The sequence below is a fragment of the Rutilus rutilus genome, assembly GCF_951802725.1.
Source record: "Rutilus rutilus genome assembly, chromosome: 6".
NCBI classification, from domain to species: Eukaryota; Metazoa; Chordata; class Actinopteri; order Cypriniformes; family Leuciscidae; genus Rutilus; species Rutilus rutilus.
This window is the reverse complement of record NC_140214.1, coordinates 44,374,314-44,392,644: the sequence shown is the minus strand read 5'-3', so window position 1 is coordinate 44,392,644 and position 18,331 is coordinate 44,374,314. Positions and strand designations below refer to the sequence as shown.

The 18,331-nt window shown below is 37.4% G+C and overlaps 1 protein-coding gene across 1 annotated transcript in view; it reads right to left on the bottom strand.

The window, feature by feature from the left end:
* LOC311292519 (uncharacterized protein) overlaps window positions 1-18,331 on the bottom strand; it is a 679,077-nt gene that overhangs the window by 49,867 nt on the left and 610,879 nt on the right. Inside the window, exons 16-22 of the mRNA XM_084412231.1 lie at window positions 15,380-15,550; window positions 11,765-11,938; window positions 10,570-10,743; window positions 9,537-9,707; window positions 5,131-5,304; window positions 4,722-4,895; window positions 3,343-3,516 (exon numbers count right to left, since the gene is read on the bottom strand). Of these exons, the coding sequence (XP_084268357.1) occupies window positions 3,343-3,516; window positions 4,722-4,895; window positions 5,131-5,304; window positions 9,537-9,707; window positions 10,570-10,743; window positions 11,765-11,938; window positions 15,380-15,550 (1,212 nt within the window). The remainder of the gene's footprint in view (window positions 1-3,342; window positions 3,517-4,721; window positions 4,896-5,130; window positions 5,305-9,536; window positions 9,708-10,569; window positions 10,744-11,764; window positions 11,939-15,379; window positions 15,551-18,331) is intronic.

Below are 18,331 nucleotides of genomic sequence, written 5' to 3'. Positions count from 1 at the left end.
TACTGTTGAGGACTGACATGACTGGTACTGACTGGTTCATCTGAAAAAAACATCAAACACCTCCAACACCATCTTGCTCCTCCAACAACTGTCTAACGAATGAGAAATATGTAACCAATTGAAATTATACTTAATGTGTAGATGAAATCGTAACATCAAATTAAAGATACGCAATTATAAACTTGGATTAGGCCTAATGTTTAGTCAACACAACGGAGATATGCAGATGATATTTAAAAGACCATTTATTTAGTCTAACACCATCTTAAATAAAATACTGTAATCAAACAACACACACACACACACGCACACACACACACACACACACACACACACACACACACACACACACACACACACACAGAGAGAGATATCAAAGACACAAATTCATCTAAGCAAATGCCTGCCTATCTCTGCCGATTTCGGAGTCTCCAAATTAATCCATTCTGCAACTTTTAAATACATACGTTTAAAAACGAAATTATAGGCTTAAGTGCAGGATCCGAAAGTTGGTCGTTTTGTCGCTATGGTTACACACACACACACACACACACACACACACACACACACACACCGTTGGCGGTGCGCTGACTGCGCTCAAAGTCATCTGTCAGTTGTGCAGTTACCCAAAATCTCCTGAATGAAGTTAAAACCCATCATGTCACTGATATGTGTTTTTTAAATCAAGTGATCAAAGTGCTCGTTGCTGCTGCGATCAGTGGCGCGGATAAAGTGTTTTCTCGTATATTGGGCGCACACGCCGCACTGTCTTCACTTGGACGCACGCTTCAATCCGTTCCGTTGCGGATAATAATGTTGCATTATCGAACGTTGTGTCGTCGTGGATATTGTAGTAGCCTATTGTATTGCTAAATCCCCGACCACTATGTCGGTCTGAGACAGCGAGACCAAGACAAGACCGAGAGGTCCGAGACCAAGACAAGACCAAGACCAAAGACCGTCAAGGCCGTGACAAGACCGAGACCACGTAAAAGTGGTCTCGAGACCGGTCTCGAGACATACATCACTACAAGGCACAACAAACCTGGTGTTCATTATATATTGTTGGAAACATTTGTGTGTGTGTTCTGTGAATGTTAAAAAGCAATTTTAACCAGAAAAATCTAAAACGTATTCCCAAAATCGTGCAGCCCTATAGTTTCTCTTGATATCAGAATGGTCACAGGTTTTTTTTTTTTTTTTTTTTGACACTAAGGTGGTCAAAAAACTGGTCTTTGGATCATTGTTTTCAATAATGTGCTTTTTTGTCATTTGTTGTGTATCTTTGGATTATGTTGTGTTGTAAATAAATCCAAACAATCAAAAAGCCATTCTTTTTTTTTAATCCTTTAACTGTCTGAATTACATCATTACAAAAGTAACTAATTACCAGGGAAAATAACTATTGCGTTACTTAAAAAAAAAAAAAAAAAAAGTTTAAATATAAGAAATGTCTTGGATACCCCCAATGTGAAATGTTAAATGAATGAAATGGACACTAAATATAACATCTTATTATTATAAAACATTGTACACTAATCTACACTATTTTAATGTTGCTGTGGGACAATGTGAGAGACACCTATTAACTTAAATATTAAAATATTATCATTACTATAGTGGAACAACAAAACACAATAGATGGTTTAGAACTTTTAACATTTATTGCACAGACCACAACTGGCCAACAAAAAAAGTCTAAAAATCAATTATGCTTCTTAAGAAATGTACCAAAAATAAATAAATAGTAATAAATAAATAAAAATACATACACATACACTAGTGCATATAATTACAATTATAAAACTCAACTGGTAGACATACTGTATAGCCTACTTGAAGTATTTTCTTCCTCACAATAGTAAGTTTAGCAAAAAGTTCTCTCAATATAATACTGAACAATATACCAACATAAATAATAATAATAAAATATAATCTTTTGGGGGTTTATTTTTATAACCTACAGAGAACGTCGTCATCAGAGGTTATTTTAACCAAATTCTAGTCGTGTTTGCCGCACGTGTTCACAACCGGTCAAACAAAGATGTTTTCTTTGAACGTTACCTGCGGGTTATTTTGGAGTTTAAAAACGAAATAAAATCCTACAGAGATTATTCTAATGCTGAAATGTGTAATTTATTTATAAATAAAGCATTTATGCTGCTCGTACACACTCAGTCTCTCTCGCGCACTGCCGAGCGCTTTCTCGGACACACTCGGTCTCTCTCGCGCACTGTCGAGTGCTTTCTTGGACACACTCGGTCTCTCTCGCGCACTGCCGAGCGCTTTCTCGGACACACTCGGTCTCTCTCGCGCACTGTCGAGCGCTTTCTCGGACACACTCGGTCTCTCTCGCGCACTGTCGAGCGCGCTCGCGGCATTCGCCTCGCTTTTGTCCAGTCTCATAAACACACACACCAGAGAAAAAACTTTGCAGCTCCTATGGCTGAGAGGGAGCCTACTCGGATGAAAACCGCTTCAGTGAGCTTATAGTAACGCCGCATTTTATTGACAGTAACGGTAACGGCGTTGTAACGGAGGAAACAGTAATTAGTTTGATTACTCGTTACTGAAAAAAATAACGCCGTTAGTAACGCCGTTTATTTATAACGCCGTTATTCCCATCACTGATTACAAAATATATTTTACTCTAAATCTGCTAGAAAATTAAAGCCAAAAATCTAAACAAGTTGTGTTCAAAAACTTAGGTTGATATCTCAAAAAATGAGCTTTCAGTAAGATTTTATTTGGGCGCAGTACCAAACTTTTTCACTAGATGGACAGCCAGCTTCCTTACTGACCATATAAGGGCGCCTTCATTTTCATATATGGTTTGAGTGATCTGAACTATGTATTTCCATAATTTCATACAATTTATGAAGTATACATCCTATTCAGAAAAAGTATGGGTGTTTTGGCAGTATTTTATTTGATTTCAACCTCTAATAAACATAAAAAGAGCACATATGTGTGTTATAGCTATAGATATAGAGGATCTATAACATTTTTCTTTATATTCAAAACATATTCAGACCTTTTTTGCTCATGAAATTTAATTGGTGTTATCTTTTGAACTCTTGGCATAAAAACAAACTGAGGTTTCTACCAATCTTTCATGATTTTTCATGTTTATTTCTATTTCAAAATAAAGGCCTAAACACGTCTAATTAATATGAAATATTCTTGTTGCAGATTGATAAATTACTGCTCCTCTGTAATTTATTTAAAAAAAACAGCCACCAAATATGAAAACTAGAGATTGTAAGCTTTCAAATGATATATAGCTTTCAAATATTTAGCCTGCATATAGCTAATTTAGTTAATTATTTGATCCCGTCTCACCTCAGTGTCTTCAGTTGACAGTCTGGATCCTGCAGTAAATCATTGAGCTGCTTCATTCCTGATTGTCCAGGATCATTTCCTGTGAGATCCAGCTCTATCAGGTGTAAAGGGTTTGATCTCAGAGCTGAAGCCAGAGCTTTATAACCTTCTTCTGTCACACTGCAGTTAAAGATTCTAGAACAGAGAGGAAAATGTTCAGCTGATTAATCAGTTAAACCTGAACAATATAAATCTGAATGATCGCTCTTTCAGTCGCCTCTACAATAAGGAAGCCCCTCTTTCTGGTGGTCTACGGCACATTCAGTGGTGTTTCACTGGCGTATTGCATGGATAAGTGCAGCGATTCCCCCCCGGGTGCTTCAGCAGTTTCCCTAAAAGAGCAAAATTGATGTTGAGCATCTTTTTAAAGATGCCTTTCTGTCTGTGTGTTTCTGGATGCGGTTGTTCCCTGCCCTCATTTGATGGCCACGATCTCACATGTCTGGGCCAAGAGTGTGCTGAGATAGTGTTTGTGGATGGTTCATGTCCTCACTGTGAGAACAGGACCATGTTGACCTTGCGGTCGTGACTGTCCTTCCTTGTGAAGGCTAGAGTCTCTCTGCTGTTACCCAGCACTGCCTCTACACAAAGCAGAGCCGCCAATATGGTTAACACTCTAGGAGACCTGAGGCTCACAGTGGGAGTGTTTCCCCGCGGTCCTCCCGCTCCACTGGCCTGTCGTGTGCCGTCGAGCTGCCGGGTGATGGTGAGGGGTGTTTGATATTCAAATCAACAATGGAGTTTAAAAAATACGACTGATGGACCGACGATGAGGTTCAGGCTTTATTAAGCTTATATGAGGAGGACGAAATCCAGTGGGAACTGGAAAGTCACACACAGTCCTACATCACCGGACTAATTTGCCTAATCTTCACGGTACTTTAGACTGAGATGGAAACACAGACAGCAACAGGTCTGGGGGAAAAAGATCCTGGGACAGATTGTTCTGGGTAATTTCGGTGGAAACGCGGCTTTAGATGATCATCTTCTTGAAGAGCTACAGCAGCATTTAGTTTCCAATAGTCTGTTTTAAAACCCAGTCACACTAGGTCTGTGTGCTGGAAGACACTGTTTCTTCTCTTTAATTTTTAACTATTTATTTGACATCTCTCTTCTTTATTCTCTGTTGAAAAGGCAGATTTCTGCATGTACACAATCAGTACATTGTATCAAATGCTGGAAATTAAACAATTATTAACTAGATAAAAACACATAAAAATGTGAGCAATAGGGAAAACCCAGAAGTGCACTGCTATAAACAATGAAACATAAGCCCTGCTGTCTTCAAATAAATAAACTTCAGTCACACTGTAATTGCTGTACAGTATAATGATACTAACTGTAGTTTCTCCAGCTTGAATTGTGGGTTCATCAGTAGATCACTGAGGTTTTTCACTCCTGAGTCTCCTAGTTTATTCCAGCTCAGGTTCAGCTCTCTCAGGTGTGACGGGTTTGATTTCAGAGCTGAAGTCACATCAGAACAACCTTCATCTGTCATATCACAGCGGATTAAACTACATTAGCAGAGAGAGAAGAAGAAAATAAGACAGAAGAAAAGAAAACTCTTTATTCTGTAAAGTCACATCATCTTCATAAGCAAATAAAACAGACAGAGGAAGAGAGATCTTCATCTTTATTTCACCAGATCACAAAATACTAAGTTTGCACAAATACAATGTTAAAGTGTTTTAGTTTAAACTGTTGAGGTGATTTTCAGCATTTTGATTATTGTATGTGAATGTGACTGACCTCAATCTCTCCAGTTTACAGTGTGAATCCTTCAGTACGTCACATAAGTGCTTCACTCCTGTGTTTCCTAATTCATTCAAGCTCAGGTTCAGCTCTCTCAGGTGTGACGGGTTTGATTTCAGAGCTGAAGTCAGGATGAGACTCTGTTTCTCTGTAATACTGCATCTATTCAGACTGAAGACAGAAAAAGAAAATGACTCAGATCTATGATGATCAACTAACGTGCTGACAAATAAAAAGGGATATCAAGGTAAAGGTAACATGGAGAAAGACTACACATTGTTCATTTAAATATACTACCAACATTGGTAAGCGTTGATCTATTTATGTTAGTATACACATTAATTTCATTTAATCTTTAAGGTTATTTCATGTCAATGTTACCCTTGGTTTGCTCACTGGGTCAAATGTGTTTATGATGGTTGATTTCAGACACATTGTCTACTTGCTAAAACTTTACAGTAAGGTTTCATTTGTTAACATTAACTACATTAGTTAAAGTGAACCAATGATGGACAATACTATTCAGCATTTAATAACCTTAAGTTTAAACATTTACTAATACATTTTTAAATTCAAAAGTTTTCTGTAAACATTAGCAAATCCCCTGTGAACTAACATGAAGAAAGAATAATTGTATAAACTAATATGATCAGATTAAAGCTGCATTCAGTAACTTCGGGATTTCTTCGCTGTATTCTCGCTTTTTGCTCGCAGGTTTCTCTCGAGAGCTCCCCCCACAGCTTCGGAATAGATATTTGACAACACTGTTGTAAAAACTCGTTGGCTATTCTCAGACACCAGGGGTCCGTTCTTCGTACGTCGCTCACTCTCTTAGCTGGATTTGATTGTTGGCGATTTGGCATGATCTTGGATTGTTTGGTTCTTCAACGCTCATCCTGGACTTGCTGTCATAGCAACATGTGTGCAAAATTAAACCTGCTCGGGAGCAGGCTTATTTCATGTTAACAGGATTAGATCCCGGCTTCATGATACGGGAAGTCCAGCGCAGCGCGATAGTGCACTTTCTTTCGATATATATTTTTTCTCGTGATTCGTGAGATTGTCGTTTTTTGTCGCTTTTATGTTTAAAAAACAGTTTTAGTTTTTTTGGGGGGGGGGGCATTTCCAAGCCACCCAATGTTGTAGGCTAAAGCAGTTTTTTTTTTTTTTTTTTTTTTTAGGCTATCATGATTTTTTATGAAGATCATACAATCATGACCATGCCGATTACAGATATGTCACTCAGGCTTCACTAACGTGATTAGACTATAGGCTACCATAGACTGCCATCAAGGCCTCAATGAAGGGGATTATGTGAACAGAAAGGGGGTTCACAATGTAAATGTGCAGCCCAGTTACTATTGTGATTCTAAATATTCCAGATTAGTAATATTATATATAAAAAAAAAAAAGGCAGTTGACTAAAATCTTCCATATCACAAATGTGAAAGCAAAATGGCCAGGATCTGTGCATGACTGAAGAATTTTCAGAGATTCACATTTATGCACATTATTTGAAAGTGGTAAGAAAAGTTCCACAATTAAATATCAAGCTCACTGTATTACATACACTTATGCTGATCCTAACAGAACTGCATTTTTTCATAGGTGATTATGACATGTTCCTGCCTGCAGACAGGTGTTTTATGACCCCATTCCCTGACCCAAACCAGTTACAATGCAGCTAGCCAGACACACAAGGGCACACAATGAAATGAACTTTGGCTAACTAAAGGGAAGATTTCAGTGTCTGAAAAGTCTGAGGGGTTGCACACCTGACAGGGCCTGTGACATTGTTGCATGTGCCATATTACACAACATTGCCAAAAAAAAAAAAAAAACTTTTCATTAAATGTTTAATAAAAGACACATATGCTTAGTTCCCTGAGTTTTATTTCAATTGATCTTTGTAAAGAAAAGCCAGTGGTCAAGTGCCTGCAACAAGTGATATTAGACACATGCCTCATGCAACAAATATAAAGGAAAAGTTGGCTATCCACTGCCCACCTGTAGGCCTATGTCTCCTCTGTCTGTGCAGACTCTTCTGTAGGCCTTTCTGTAGATGTGGAATCCTGCAACTTATATTGCAGCCATAAAGCATACAAGTATAAATTAAGGAAAGTTATTAATGCACTTGCAGGCTAGTTCCTCCATATGACAGTTATCTGAGAGGGTTTATTCACTGTCCAGTGCAATGGAAACAAATGGACATTACAAAGTCTTATACTTTCTTTCCTTTGGAAAGTTAGAAAATGTCCACTTACTGCACATATTTCAGCCACCACTTTCTTGGGAACAGATACAAGTGTGTATTATGTAAAAGTGCACAAAAGAGGAAAACACAATGTCATTACAATGAACTACACTCGGTAAAAATGTGATCAATAACTCGTGGCAAAATATTTTTACATTAACATAAGTTTATCAGTTTTCACTTTCACAAGTCAAAGCAATTCATCATTATTCAAGATTTAACAGTTGAAATGACTATACAGCCTTAATTTAATGCAGCAAAAACAATTTTACAGTGTAGGCTACTAAGATCTTTTCATTTTTTTTTCCTCAGCCTTTTTCTTGGTTGCTTTTATAAACAGACATTTTATTTAACAGTGCCTTTTATAAAAGAGACTATAATATTACAAAAAATTACCATTATGTAGAATATTTTTGTACTTCACTTTTATTTGTTCCCATGTTCTAGTGTGGTGACTGACATTACAATGCACAAAGTAATTATGCAATTATTAAAATACAAAAATATAGGATAATAAGTGATAAAAACATCTAACATGGCCACTTCTAACGGATTTAAATTGTCTGCTACTTTTTGCCAGCCCTCTCTCCTGGCTTTTGCAGACTTTGAGGTGTTCCCTGGCGTTTTAATTAAACATTAAAATTCCGAATAAACTTCGACTATTAGTTCTTGCTCTGCTGAGGAGAAAAACTGAGCGCGCTCTTTGGCCACGCTGAGCAGCCAATAGCAGCGTTGCTGATCAATGTTTCTACTATCGATACATATCTCCTTTTAACCAGCGCATGAACGCGCAATTATCTCAGATAACTCAATCCAGCGATACTAATCATATCCGGCAAGTGTGTTCGAAGAACCGAGTTAGCCAGATCATGATTCGCACGATGATATCATCTTGGATGTGTCATTTGATCTCGGATGTAATAAGCAACGTACGAAGAACGGGTCCCAGAGGCTAGCAGATCAACGACATCAAAGCAGATGGGATATTCTTTAAAACGTCTTCTTCATTCGGGTTCGAACAGCGTGAGGGAGCGCAATAATGAGGGCATTTTAGCAGATTTCTTTTGGCCGTAAAGCAGTTGTTTACATCGCGAGACCTGATATCACGCGATACTTCCTGACGCGGCGGCCCGCCGCCCCAAAGTTGCAAGTGCGTATTTTCCGCTCACGGGCACCAGGGGGGTGCGAAACGACCACCATTCAACCCGAAATAAGTAATATAACCATTACAATGACTCCGAAGCTGTTCAGTTAAGGTAAAAAAAAGTTACTTAGTTCACCTTTAAGGAATAAAAGTATTTCCTTAAGCAGAAGACAATCAAACAAGTTTTGTAAAGGTAGTTCATCTGCTTTAGTGCTGCACCGTAAGGCAGTGTCAGTGTATTTTATGGATGGCTCAGCTAGACAGGCCAATAAGAGACTATTAACTACTATTATTCCTTTTTATTATACTAATGTCTAATTAAAATGTCTACAAATGTATAAAACTGATCAGAGATCAGGTGAAACCCAAAGACACTTGTTCAATCTCAGTGAATCTGCATGATTTATGGGTTCACAGAGATTGTCGCCCCCCCAGTGGTGAACCATTGACATTTCCAAACGTTTCGAAACGGTTATGATGTAACAAAGAACCGTTTTACTGAAATCACGTGACTTTGGCAGTTTGATACACACTCCGAACCACTGATTCAAAACAAAAGATTCGTAAAGGTTTCATAGCTTCATGAAGCATGTTTCGAAAGCTCCCATCACTAGCGTTCAGTCAACTTACCTTCAGTGGATCTTATTACAGGCAGATACTGATCACAGACTTTTAAAATGCACTTATTTAAATTTTTACAAGTTACAGTATATGTTGCACCAAAATTAGATATTTGTGAAATACAAAGATTAAATTGAAAGCAGTTATAAACAGTTCTGATCCTGATGTCAGAAAAAAAAAACATTGTTCTACAGTAACTGAAATAATTATTGACCCATGATCAAACTGTCTGTCCTGATCAAATATTTAAAGCTTGATATCACGTTTTAATTGTGTTTTTAATTGGCTGTTTATTTTTATTACTTTAAATTGTTGTGTGCTCTGTGTGACGCTGAGGGAAAAACTGCTTAAAAGTAATATTATAAATAAATGAGCAATACTCACGTCAGTGTGTTGAGTTGACAGTGTTCATCTTGCAGTAGAGCAGCGATCTGATTCACTCGTGTGTCTCCTAGTTCATGTTCACTCAGATTCAGCTCTCTCTGGAGTAACGGGTTTTCACCCACAACTCTATTCACATACTGACAGGCTTCCTCTGCAGCAGGACTCACAAACCTGCAGAAGAGGCAATTCAGTTCTCAACTAAATGTCCATTGCATTACAAAAATGATGGATATGATAAAAAACTTCATTATTGTTTTAAAGACAAGCTTAAGTTAGTTATTTAGATGTCAAATTTTTCTTTAAACATTTAAATACACAAATAAATATATATTTAAAAGAAACTAGAAATGTTTCTATTGAAAAGAAACTAGAAATTTTTCTTTAAACATTTAAATATACAAATAAATACATATTTAAAAGAAACTAGAGCGACACTCAGTCATAGTCAAAGCAAACTCATAAGAACAGAAACGTCTCACAGAGCAGAAGGGCAAAAGCACACTAGATCATGATTTTCAGTATGAATACAGAGTGTGAAATTAAGATATTTCTGGCTTTTAAGCAGGAGGAGTGAAAAACGTCAGCACAGAGAAAACTGGCTTGTGAAACTGCATGTTTGTGAACATCTTGAGACTCATAGACCTGCTGTAGAGAGATGCAGTGAATCTGGGCTTGATGGAAAACTATTGTGTTTAGAAAACTATTTCACTAAAAGGTTATCTACGATTAATAATAAGACGTGTGCACAAAACATGTTAATTATCAAGGTATACTCCAGAATAACAGCACATACACTTAATGTACCATAAAAATAAAATAAAAAGTCTATTTGACCTTTAGCTCGAATCACAACTAACCTGTGTTGATGATTATGATCATCATGACAGAACCTGCAGATTTGATCTGATCTGATCTGATCTTGATCATTTTGATGCAACAAATTGTCCAGCTTATTATATAACTAAAATAATATTAGTTATGAATATTTAGCCTGCATATAGCCAATTTAGTTAATTATTTGATCCCGTCTCACCTCAGTGTCTTCAGTTGACAGTCTGGATCCTGCAGTAAATCACTGAGCTCCTTCACTCCTGATTGTCCAGGATCATTTCCTGTGAGATCCAGCTCTATCAGGTGTGAAGGGTTTGATCTCAGAGCTGACGCCAGAGCTTTATAACCTTCTTCTGTCACACTGCAGTTAGAGAGTCTAGAACAGAGAGGAAAATGTTCAGCTGATTAATCAGTTATACCTGAACAATATAAATCTGAATGATCGCTCTTCCAGTCGCCTCTACAATAAGGAAGCCCCTCTTTCTGGTGGTCTACGGCACATTCAGTGGTGTTTCACTGGCGTATTGCATGGATAAGTGAAGCGATTCCCCCCCGGGCGCTTCAGCATAAAGAGCAGTTTCCCTAAAAGAGCAAAATTGATGTTGAGTGCTGTCTCTCTGCTGTTACCCAGCACTGCCTCTACACAAAGCAGAGCCGGCAATACCGTTAACACTGTAGGAGACTTGAGGCTCACAGTGGGAGTGTTTCCCCGCGGTCCTCCCGCTCCACTGGCCTGTCGTGTGCCGTTGAGCTGCCGGGTGATGGTGAGGGGTGTTTGATATTAAAATCAACTATGGAGTTTAAAAAATACGACAGATGGACCGACGATGAGGTTCAGGCTTTATTAAGCTTATATGAGGAGGACGAAATCCAGTGGGAACTGGAAAGTCACACACAGTCCTACATCACCGGACTAATTTGCCTAATCTTCACAGTATTTTAGTCTGTGATGGAAACACAGACAGCAACAGGTCTGGGGGAAAAAGATCCTGGGACAGATTGTCCTGGGTAATTTCGGTGGAAACACAGCTTTAGATGATCATCTTATTGAAGAGCTACAGCAGCATTTAGTTTCCAATAGTCTGTTTTAAAACCCAGTCACACTAGTTCTGTGTGCTGGAAGACACTGTTTCTTCTCTTTCATTTTTAACTATTTATTTGACATCTCTCTTCTTTATTCTCTGTTGAAAAGGCAGATTTCTGCATGTACACAATCAGTACATTGTATCAAATGCTGGAAATTAAACAATTACTAACTAGATAAAAAACACAATAGGGAAGCAATAGGGAAAACCCAGAAAGTGCACTGCTATAAAAAATGAAACATAAGCCCTGCTGTCTTCAAATAAATAAACTTCAGTCACACTGTAAGTGCTGTACAGTATAACGATACTAACTGTAGTTTCTCCAGCTTGAATTGTGGGTTCATCAGTAGATCACTGAGGTTTTTCACTCCAGAGTATCCTAGTGTATTCCAGCTCAGGTCCAGCTCTCTCAGGTGTGACGGGTTTGATCTCAGAGCTGAAGTCAGGATGAGACTCTGTTTCTCTGTAATTCTGCATCCACTCAGACTGAAGACAGAAAGAGAAAATGACTCAGATCTATGATGATCAACTAACGTGTTTAGCTTCATCCAGCAGACTTTTGCTGACAAATAAACAGGGATATCAAGGTAAAGGTCACATGGAGAAAGACTACACATTGTTCATTTAAATATACTACCAACATTGTAACAATAAAAAGGTTGAAAGCGTTGATCTATTTATGTTAGTATACACATTAATTTCATTTAATCTTTAAGGTTCTTTCATGTCAATGTTTCCCTTGGTTTGCTCACTGGGTCAAATGTGTTTATGTCGGTTGTTTTCAGACACATTGTCTACTTGCTAAAACTTTACAGTAAGGGTTCATTTGTTAACATTAACTACATTAGTTAACATGAACCAATGATGGACAATAATATATAGCAATTAATAACTTTAAGTTTCAACATTTACTAATACATTTTTAAATACAAAAGTTTTCTATTAATATTAGCAAATCCTCTGTGGACTAACATGAACAAAGAATAATTGTATAAACTAACATGATCAGATTAAGGAATAAAAGTATTTCCTTAAGCAGAAGACAATCAAACAAGTTTTGTAAAAGCTAGTTCATCTGCTTTAGTGCTGCACCATGAGGCAGTGTCAGTGTATTTTATGGATAGCTCAGCTAAACAGGCCAATAAGAGACTATTAAATACTATTATTCCTTTTAATTATACTAATGTCTAATTAAAACATCCACAAATGTATAAACTGATCAGAGATCAGGTAAAACCCACAAACCCTTGTTCAATCTCAGGGGTTCATGGGTTCACAGAGATCATTGCCCCCCAGTGGTGAACTATTGACATTTCCAAACGTTTGGAAACAGTTATGACATAACAAAGCCTCATTTACTGAAATCATGTGACTTTGGCAGTTTGATACACACTCCGAACCACTGATTCGAAACAAAAGATTCGCAAAGGTTTCATAGCTTCATGAAGTGTGTTTTGAAAGCGCCCATCACTAGCATTCAGTCAACTTACCTTATGTGGATCTTATTACAGGCAGATACTGATCACAGATTTTTAAAATGCACTTGTTAAATTTTTACAAGTTACAGTATATACTGCACCAAACATTTTGTGAAATACAAACATTGAATTGAAAGCAGTGTAGCGACAATGACTTTGTTATGGGGATTTATTAGCTCAAATGAAGGGTAATATTCATAAGATATGAATATGTATATGCCGCATACACAAATTAAATTATCCCACATAGGGAATAGGTCAAACCTCACCTTATATTAATAATTAACACGATTACTCGTAGTAACTATTAATATAGGTAGGTAGAATTATAATTTTAATTAGGGGAAATTTAGGTAGAAGTTAGTGTTCATTTATCATACAAACTATCCGTCCGGCAGACAGTATACAATTTCTGAACAGAAACCTATCGGTCTGTAACACCGACAAATAACCTTCCTGTGGCCACAAGGAACGATATTTTCGTGTTTTAGACAATTTAGATATTTTAATAGTAAAATAAAAGTAGAGCTGTAACTGATCACACTTTCAGGGACTTCAGTAATGGAACAATATGAGACAGATTCAATTCAAAAGATTATAGAATTTAATAAAACAAACTAAAGATTACATGTACTATTTCAATCACGCAGAGTAAATATGCTTAAAAACAAACAATATAAAACAATCGCAATAAGAAATAAAAGGAGGAATATGAGAGAGAGAGAGTTAGAGAGAGAGAGAGTGAGAGAGATTTGTAGAGTTAGAGTATTTAAGTGTGAGAGAGAGATTGAGAGCGTGTGTGGGTGTGTGTGTGTGTGTGTGTGTGTGTGTGTGTGGGTGAGAGAGTATGTGTGTGTGTAAAAGAGTATGCAGAGAATAGAATTAGAGACAAAGGATCAGGTAGACATTTCAAACAGTTTCTTCACAAAGAGACCCCAAACACTTTAGTAATTTCTAGACACACTTAACACAGCAGTTCTTTCCAGATTGCGAATTTAAAAATGTATGTTACTTTACTTTGGAGATATAGCCCTCTTTGTGCGTCTGTGTGGAAGGATGCTAGAAGCCACGTGGTCAAAGAGTCTTCAAGGCGGAGTTCAGGTGATGGTAACTCGGCTGCAGAGCGTGCGCAAACTTAGCTAAAAGATGATTTAGTCTTAAGTTGGTTTCGTTGGTATTTAAGGAAAATATCAAACTGAGGTAGATTATCAAGAAAAGAAAGACTTAGAATAAAACGAAATTAGAAAGTAAACGAAGGTTCCGTGGAGGAAGGGGTGTGTCTCTCTCTCTGGCGAACTGCAAGGAAGAGAGAGATGGCACCGTGTTTTGAAGGAGCTAAACCCACGCCTCCTCACGTGCATGACCCAATCATTTGGGAGGACGTGTTTCGGCCACCTCCTTTCGTTTTGCAAAGTACACGCCCCTTCAGACTATGTACTGAAGAAATAAACTCTTTCATAAACATTTATAAACTGGTATTAATGAAAGAAGGCATACTTTTATACTTTGAGTTAAGAATTCAAAACCGTTGGGTTCTCTGGAACACAACGATACCACGGATGGGGATTCTGTTAGTTAATAACAAGGTAGAAGCCATTTGCTCTGAATGTCGCAGTTCAAGAGAATAGAGGGTGTTTGTGAATGAGGATTCCAGTAATTTAATCAAGTCCCAGAGACTAAAAGGGGGTTGATCACAGGAGGATTTTGAATAATTTAATCACATGCAGAACTGATCATCTGCTTTGCGTTACAGCAGTTATGAACAGTTCTGATCCTGATGTCAGAAAAAAAAAAACATTGTTCTGCCTCTACAGTAACTGCAATAATTATTGACCCATGATCAAACTGTCTGTCTTAATCAAATATTTAAAGATTGTTATTATATGGCTTGGTTGAATTCTAATGTAGAATGCAGTCGGTTATTTCTTGATAACACACTGCTGCTAAGTACAACACACCGTTGCCATGAAAAACAGAGCATTGCTATGGACGCAGGATTCTAACCGTAGAGACGGAATGGACTATTTTCTTTAGCGGAAGCAATACAATAGTTTTTAAATCAATAAACTCCTTTTTAAATCAATATTTTGTGTCAAATTATTGATTTATTTGGTCGGTAGCCATGTAATAAGCGGGATAATGTAGAGCGAGGCGGTTGTTATAGTGAATACAACCCCTTCAGGCTGATTCAAGCTCCGCTTCGCGTCGGGGTCCCGATCAGCCTGTCGGGGTTGTATTCGCTATAACAACCGTCTCGCTCTACATTATCCCTAACATATCACGTTTTAATTGTGTTTTTAATTTGCTGTTTAATTGTATTTCTTTAAATAGTTGTGTGCTCTGTGTGACGCTGGGTGAAAAAATGCAAACTGTCTGTCTGGAAATATTATCATCAGCTAACATTACAATTAAAAGTAAAGTATATTATAAATAAATGAGCAATACTCACGTCAGTGTGTTGAGTTGACAGTGTTTATCCTGCAGTAGAGTAGCGATCTGATTCACTCGTGTGTCTCCTAGTTCATGTTCACTCAGATTCAGCTTTCTCTGGAGTAACGGGTTTATACCCACAACTCTATTCACATACTGACAGGCTTCCTCTGCATCAGGACTCAAAAACCTGCAGAAGAGTCAGTTCAGTTCTCAACTAAATGTCCAGCTTATTATATAACTAAAATAATATATTAGTTATGAATATTTAGCCTGCATATAGCTAATTTAGTTAATTATTTGATTCCGTCTCACCTCAGTGTCTTCAGTTGATAGTCTGGATCCTGCAGTAAATCATTGAGCTGCTTCACTCCTGATTGTCCAGGATAATTTCCTGTGAGATCCAGCTCTATCAGGTGTGAAGGGTTTGATCTCAGAGCTGAAGCCAGAGCTTTATAACCTTCTTCTGTCACACTGCAGTTAGAGAGTCTAGAACAGAGAGGAAAACGTTCAACTGATTAATCAGTTAAACCTGAACAATATAAATCCTTAACCCTCTGAGGTCGGCAAACGCGCCAGCGCGTTTTGCTGGATTTCCTCCACATTGTAGCACTATAAAGGCAAGGCAAGGCAAGTTTATTTATATAGCACATTTCATACACAATGGCAATTTAAAGTGCTTTACATAGAAGAAATGAAAATAACAAAATAAAATACAGTACAAACAGTCGGACGAACATTGGCACAGTGCTCATTTAGTAAATGCATAGTTAAACAGATGTGTTTTGAGTCTGGATTTGAATGTGACTACAGTAGGAGCACATCTGATCTCCTCTGGAAGCTGGTTCCAGCTGCGGCTGGCATAATAGCTAAAAGCGGACTCGCCATGCTTAGAGTGAACCCTTGGTATTTCAAGCTGATATGATCCTAATGATCTGAGTGATCTGTTGGGTTTATATTCAGTGAGCATATCTGCAATGTATTGAGGTCCTAGGCCATTGAATGATTTATATACCAGTAATAATACTTTAAAATCAATCCTAAATTTAACTGGGAGCCAGTGTAAAGACCTGAGGACTGGTGTGATATGTTCATATTTTCTGGTTCTGCTCAGGAGCCTGGCGGCAGCGTTCTGTATGAGCTGCAATTGTCTTATGGTCTTTTTGGGAAGTCCAGTGAGGAGTCCATTACAATAATCCACCCTGCTGGTGATGAAAGCATGCACAAGTTTCTCTAAGTCTTGTCTGGAAACAAAGCATCTAATTCTTGCAATTACTAATTACTAATAAACTTAAATTACTCCATCATTTATGGTCATACAGAAAAAAGAAATATATAAAAAAGAATCTGTGATATTTCTACTTTTGTATGTGTCCACTTACAATCAAATCAAAACATTGTGCTTTTGTAAAATAAAGAAAATAAACAGGGTGTGTGTTCTGCCTCTCCGTCGCGGCGAACTTTTTTTTCTTGAGCATGTCTATAAACTGAAACAAAACTCAGCGAATACTTGTCACACATTTATGAGCCATATACCTTTATAAACATTTAAGTGTGTACTTTTAAATGATCGGATTCAAACTGAAAACAAATATTCTCTGTGTAAGTAATTTGTATAAAACCAACAAGATGTCCAGGTTCTCAAACGCTTCCTAATTATTTTTTTATTTACCACGCCCACTCGCGCAAAAGAGATTCACATGCAAATCTCCACATGGAACGCGATTGCGCTCATTAGGCCTATCTCAAAAACAAAACACCAAAACACTTCACAAGTCTCTGCTTTAAGACGTGCCTGAGCTTACATTGGATTTACATCAGCAGAAGAAGAACGCGATTTGAAGACAAGAAAGGTGTAAGGTAATAAATTCTTACATATTAGTTTGCTGTTGTTGCATAAATTTCACATTGCAGTTGAACTGTTGCTAGATATATGGTGAATATTATAATGTTTAGACCCGTGTTTACTGTTACTGTGTTTGTGGATATCTGCTCAAACGTAGATATGTATATGGTAACCATAATGCTTTATATTTGAGCGCGATCGCGTTTGAATGTATCATATTTTGGATCAAGATCGCGTTTGAATGTATCATATTTTGCAGCGCAATCGCGTTTCAATGTATCATATTTTGCAGCGCGATCGCGTTTGAATGTATCATATTTTGCAGCGCAATCGCGTTTGAATGTATCATATTTTGCAGCGCGATCGCGTTTGAAAGCATCATATTTTGCAGCGCGATCGCGTTTGAAAAGCAAAAGGCTTCATGTTTTTACTATTATCTCAATTCATATCATCATAACGAATGGAAACATTTGAAGTAACATGATAATCAATATATTTTTCTCTAGCTTAGTTGTTACTGAAATCTTTCGGAAGATTTATACTGCTATTGGTTATTGTTATTATTATTTTATCCAGCACTGCGCATAGCTTATGCCTACAAGGCACAACAAACCTTCATTATATTATTGTTGGAAACATTTGTGTGTGTGTGTGTGTGTGTGTATTCTGTGAATTTTAAAAAGCAATTTTAACCAGAAAAATCTAAAATTTATTCCCAAAATCGTGCATGCCTTTCTCTTGATATCAGTATGTTCACTTTTTTTTTTCAGGGCCCAGATGCCACTGAGGACTTCAACATTCACATGAGTCTCTGTACATGAACATGGTAAAGTGAAAATCAAACACCTTGGAAATGAAAGGTATGTACAATGTTTTTAGGAATGGCACAAAGGTCTCTGTCTTTGGATAATTGTTTTCAATAAGTGTTTTTTTGTTGTGTATCTTTGGATTATGTTGTGTTGTAAATAAATCCAAACAATTTAAAAGCCATTCTTTTTTAAATCTCCTCATTTACAGTATTGTGCAAGGTTGCTCAGAATGGCAGGGCCTGATAGCTCCTAATAGGGCCGTTAGGGGAGGGTCTTTGTCTTTCTCAGGTGTGAAAAGCTTACATATTAATGAGCT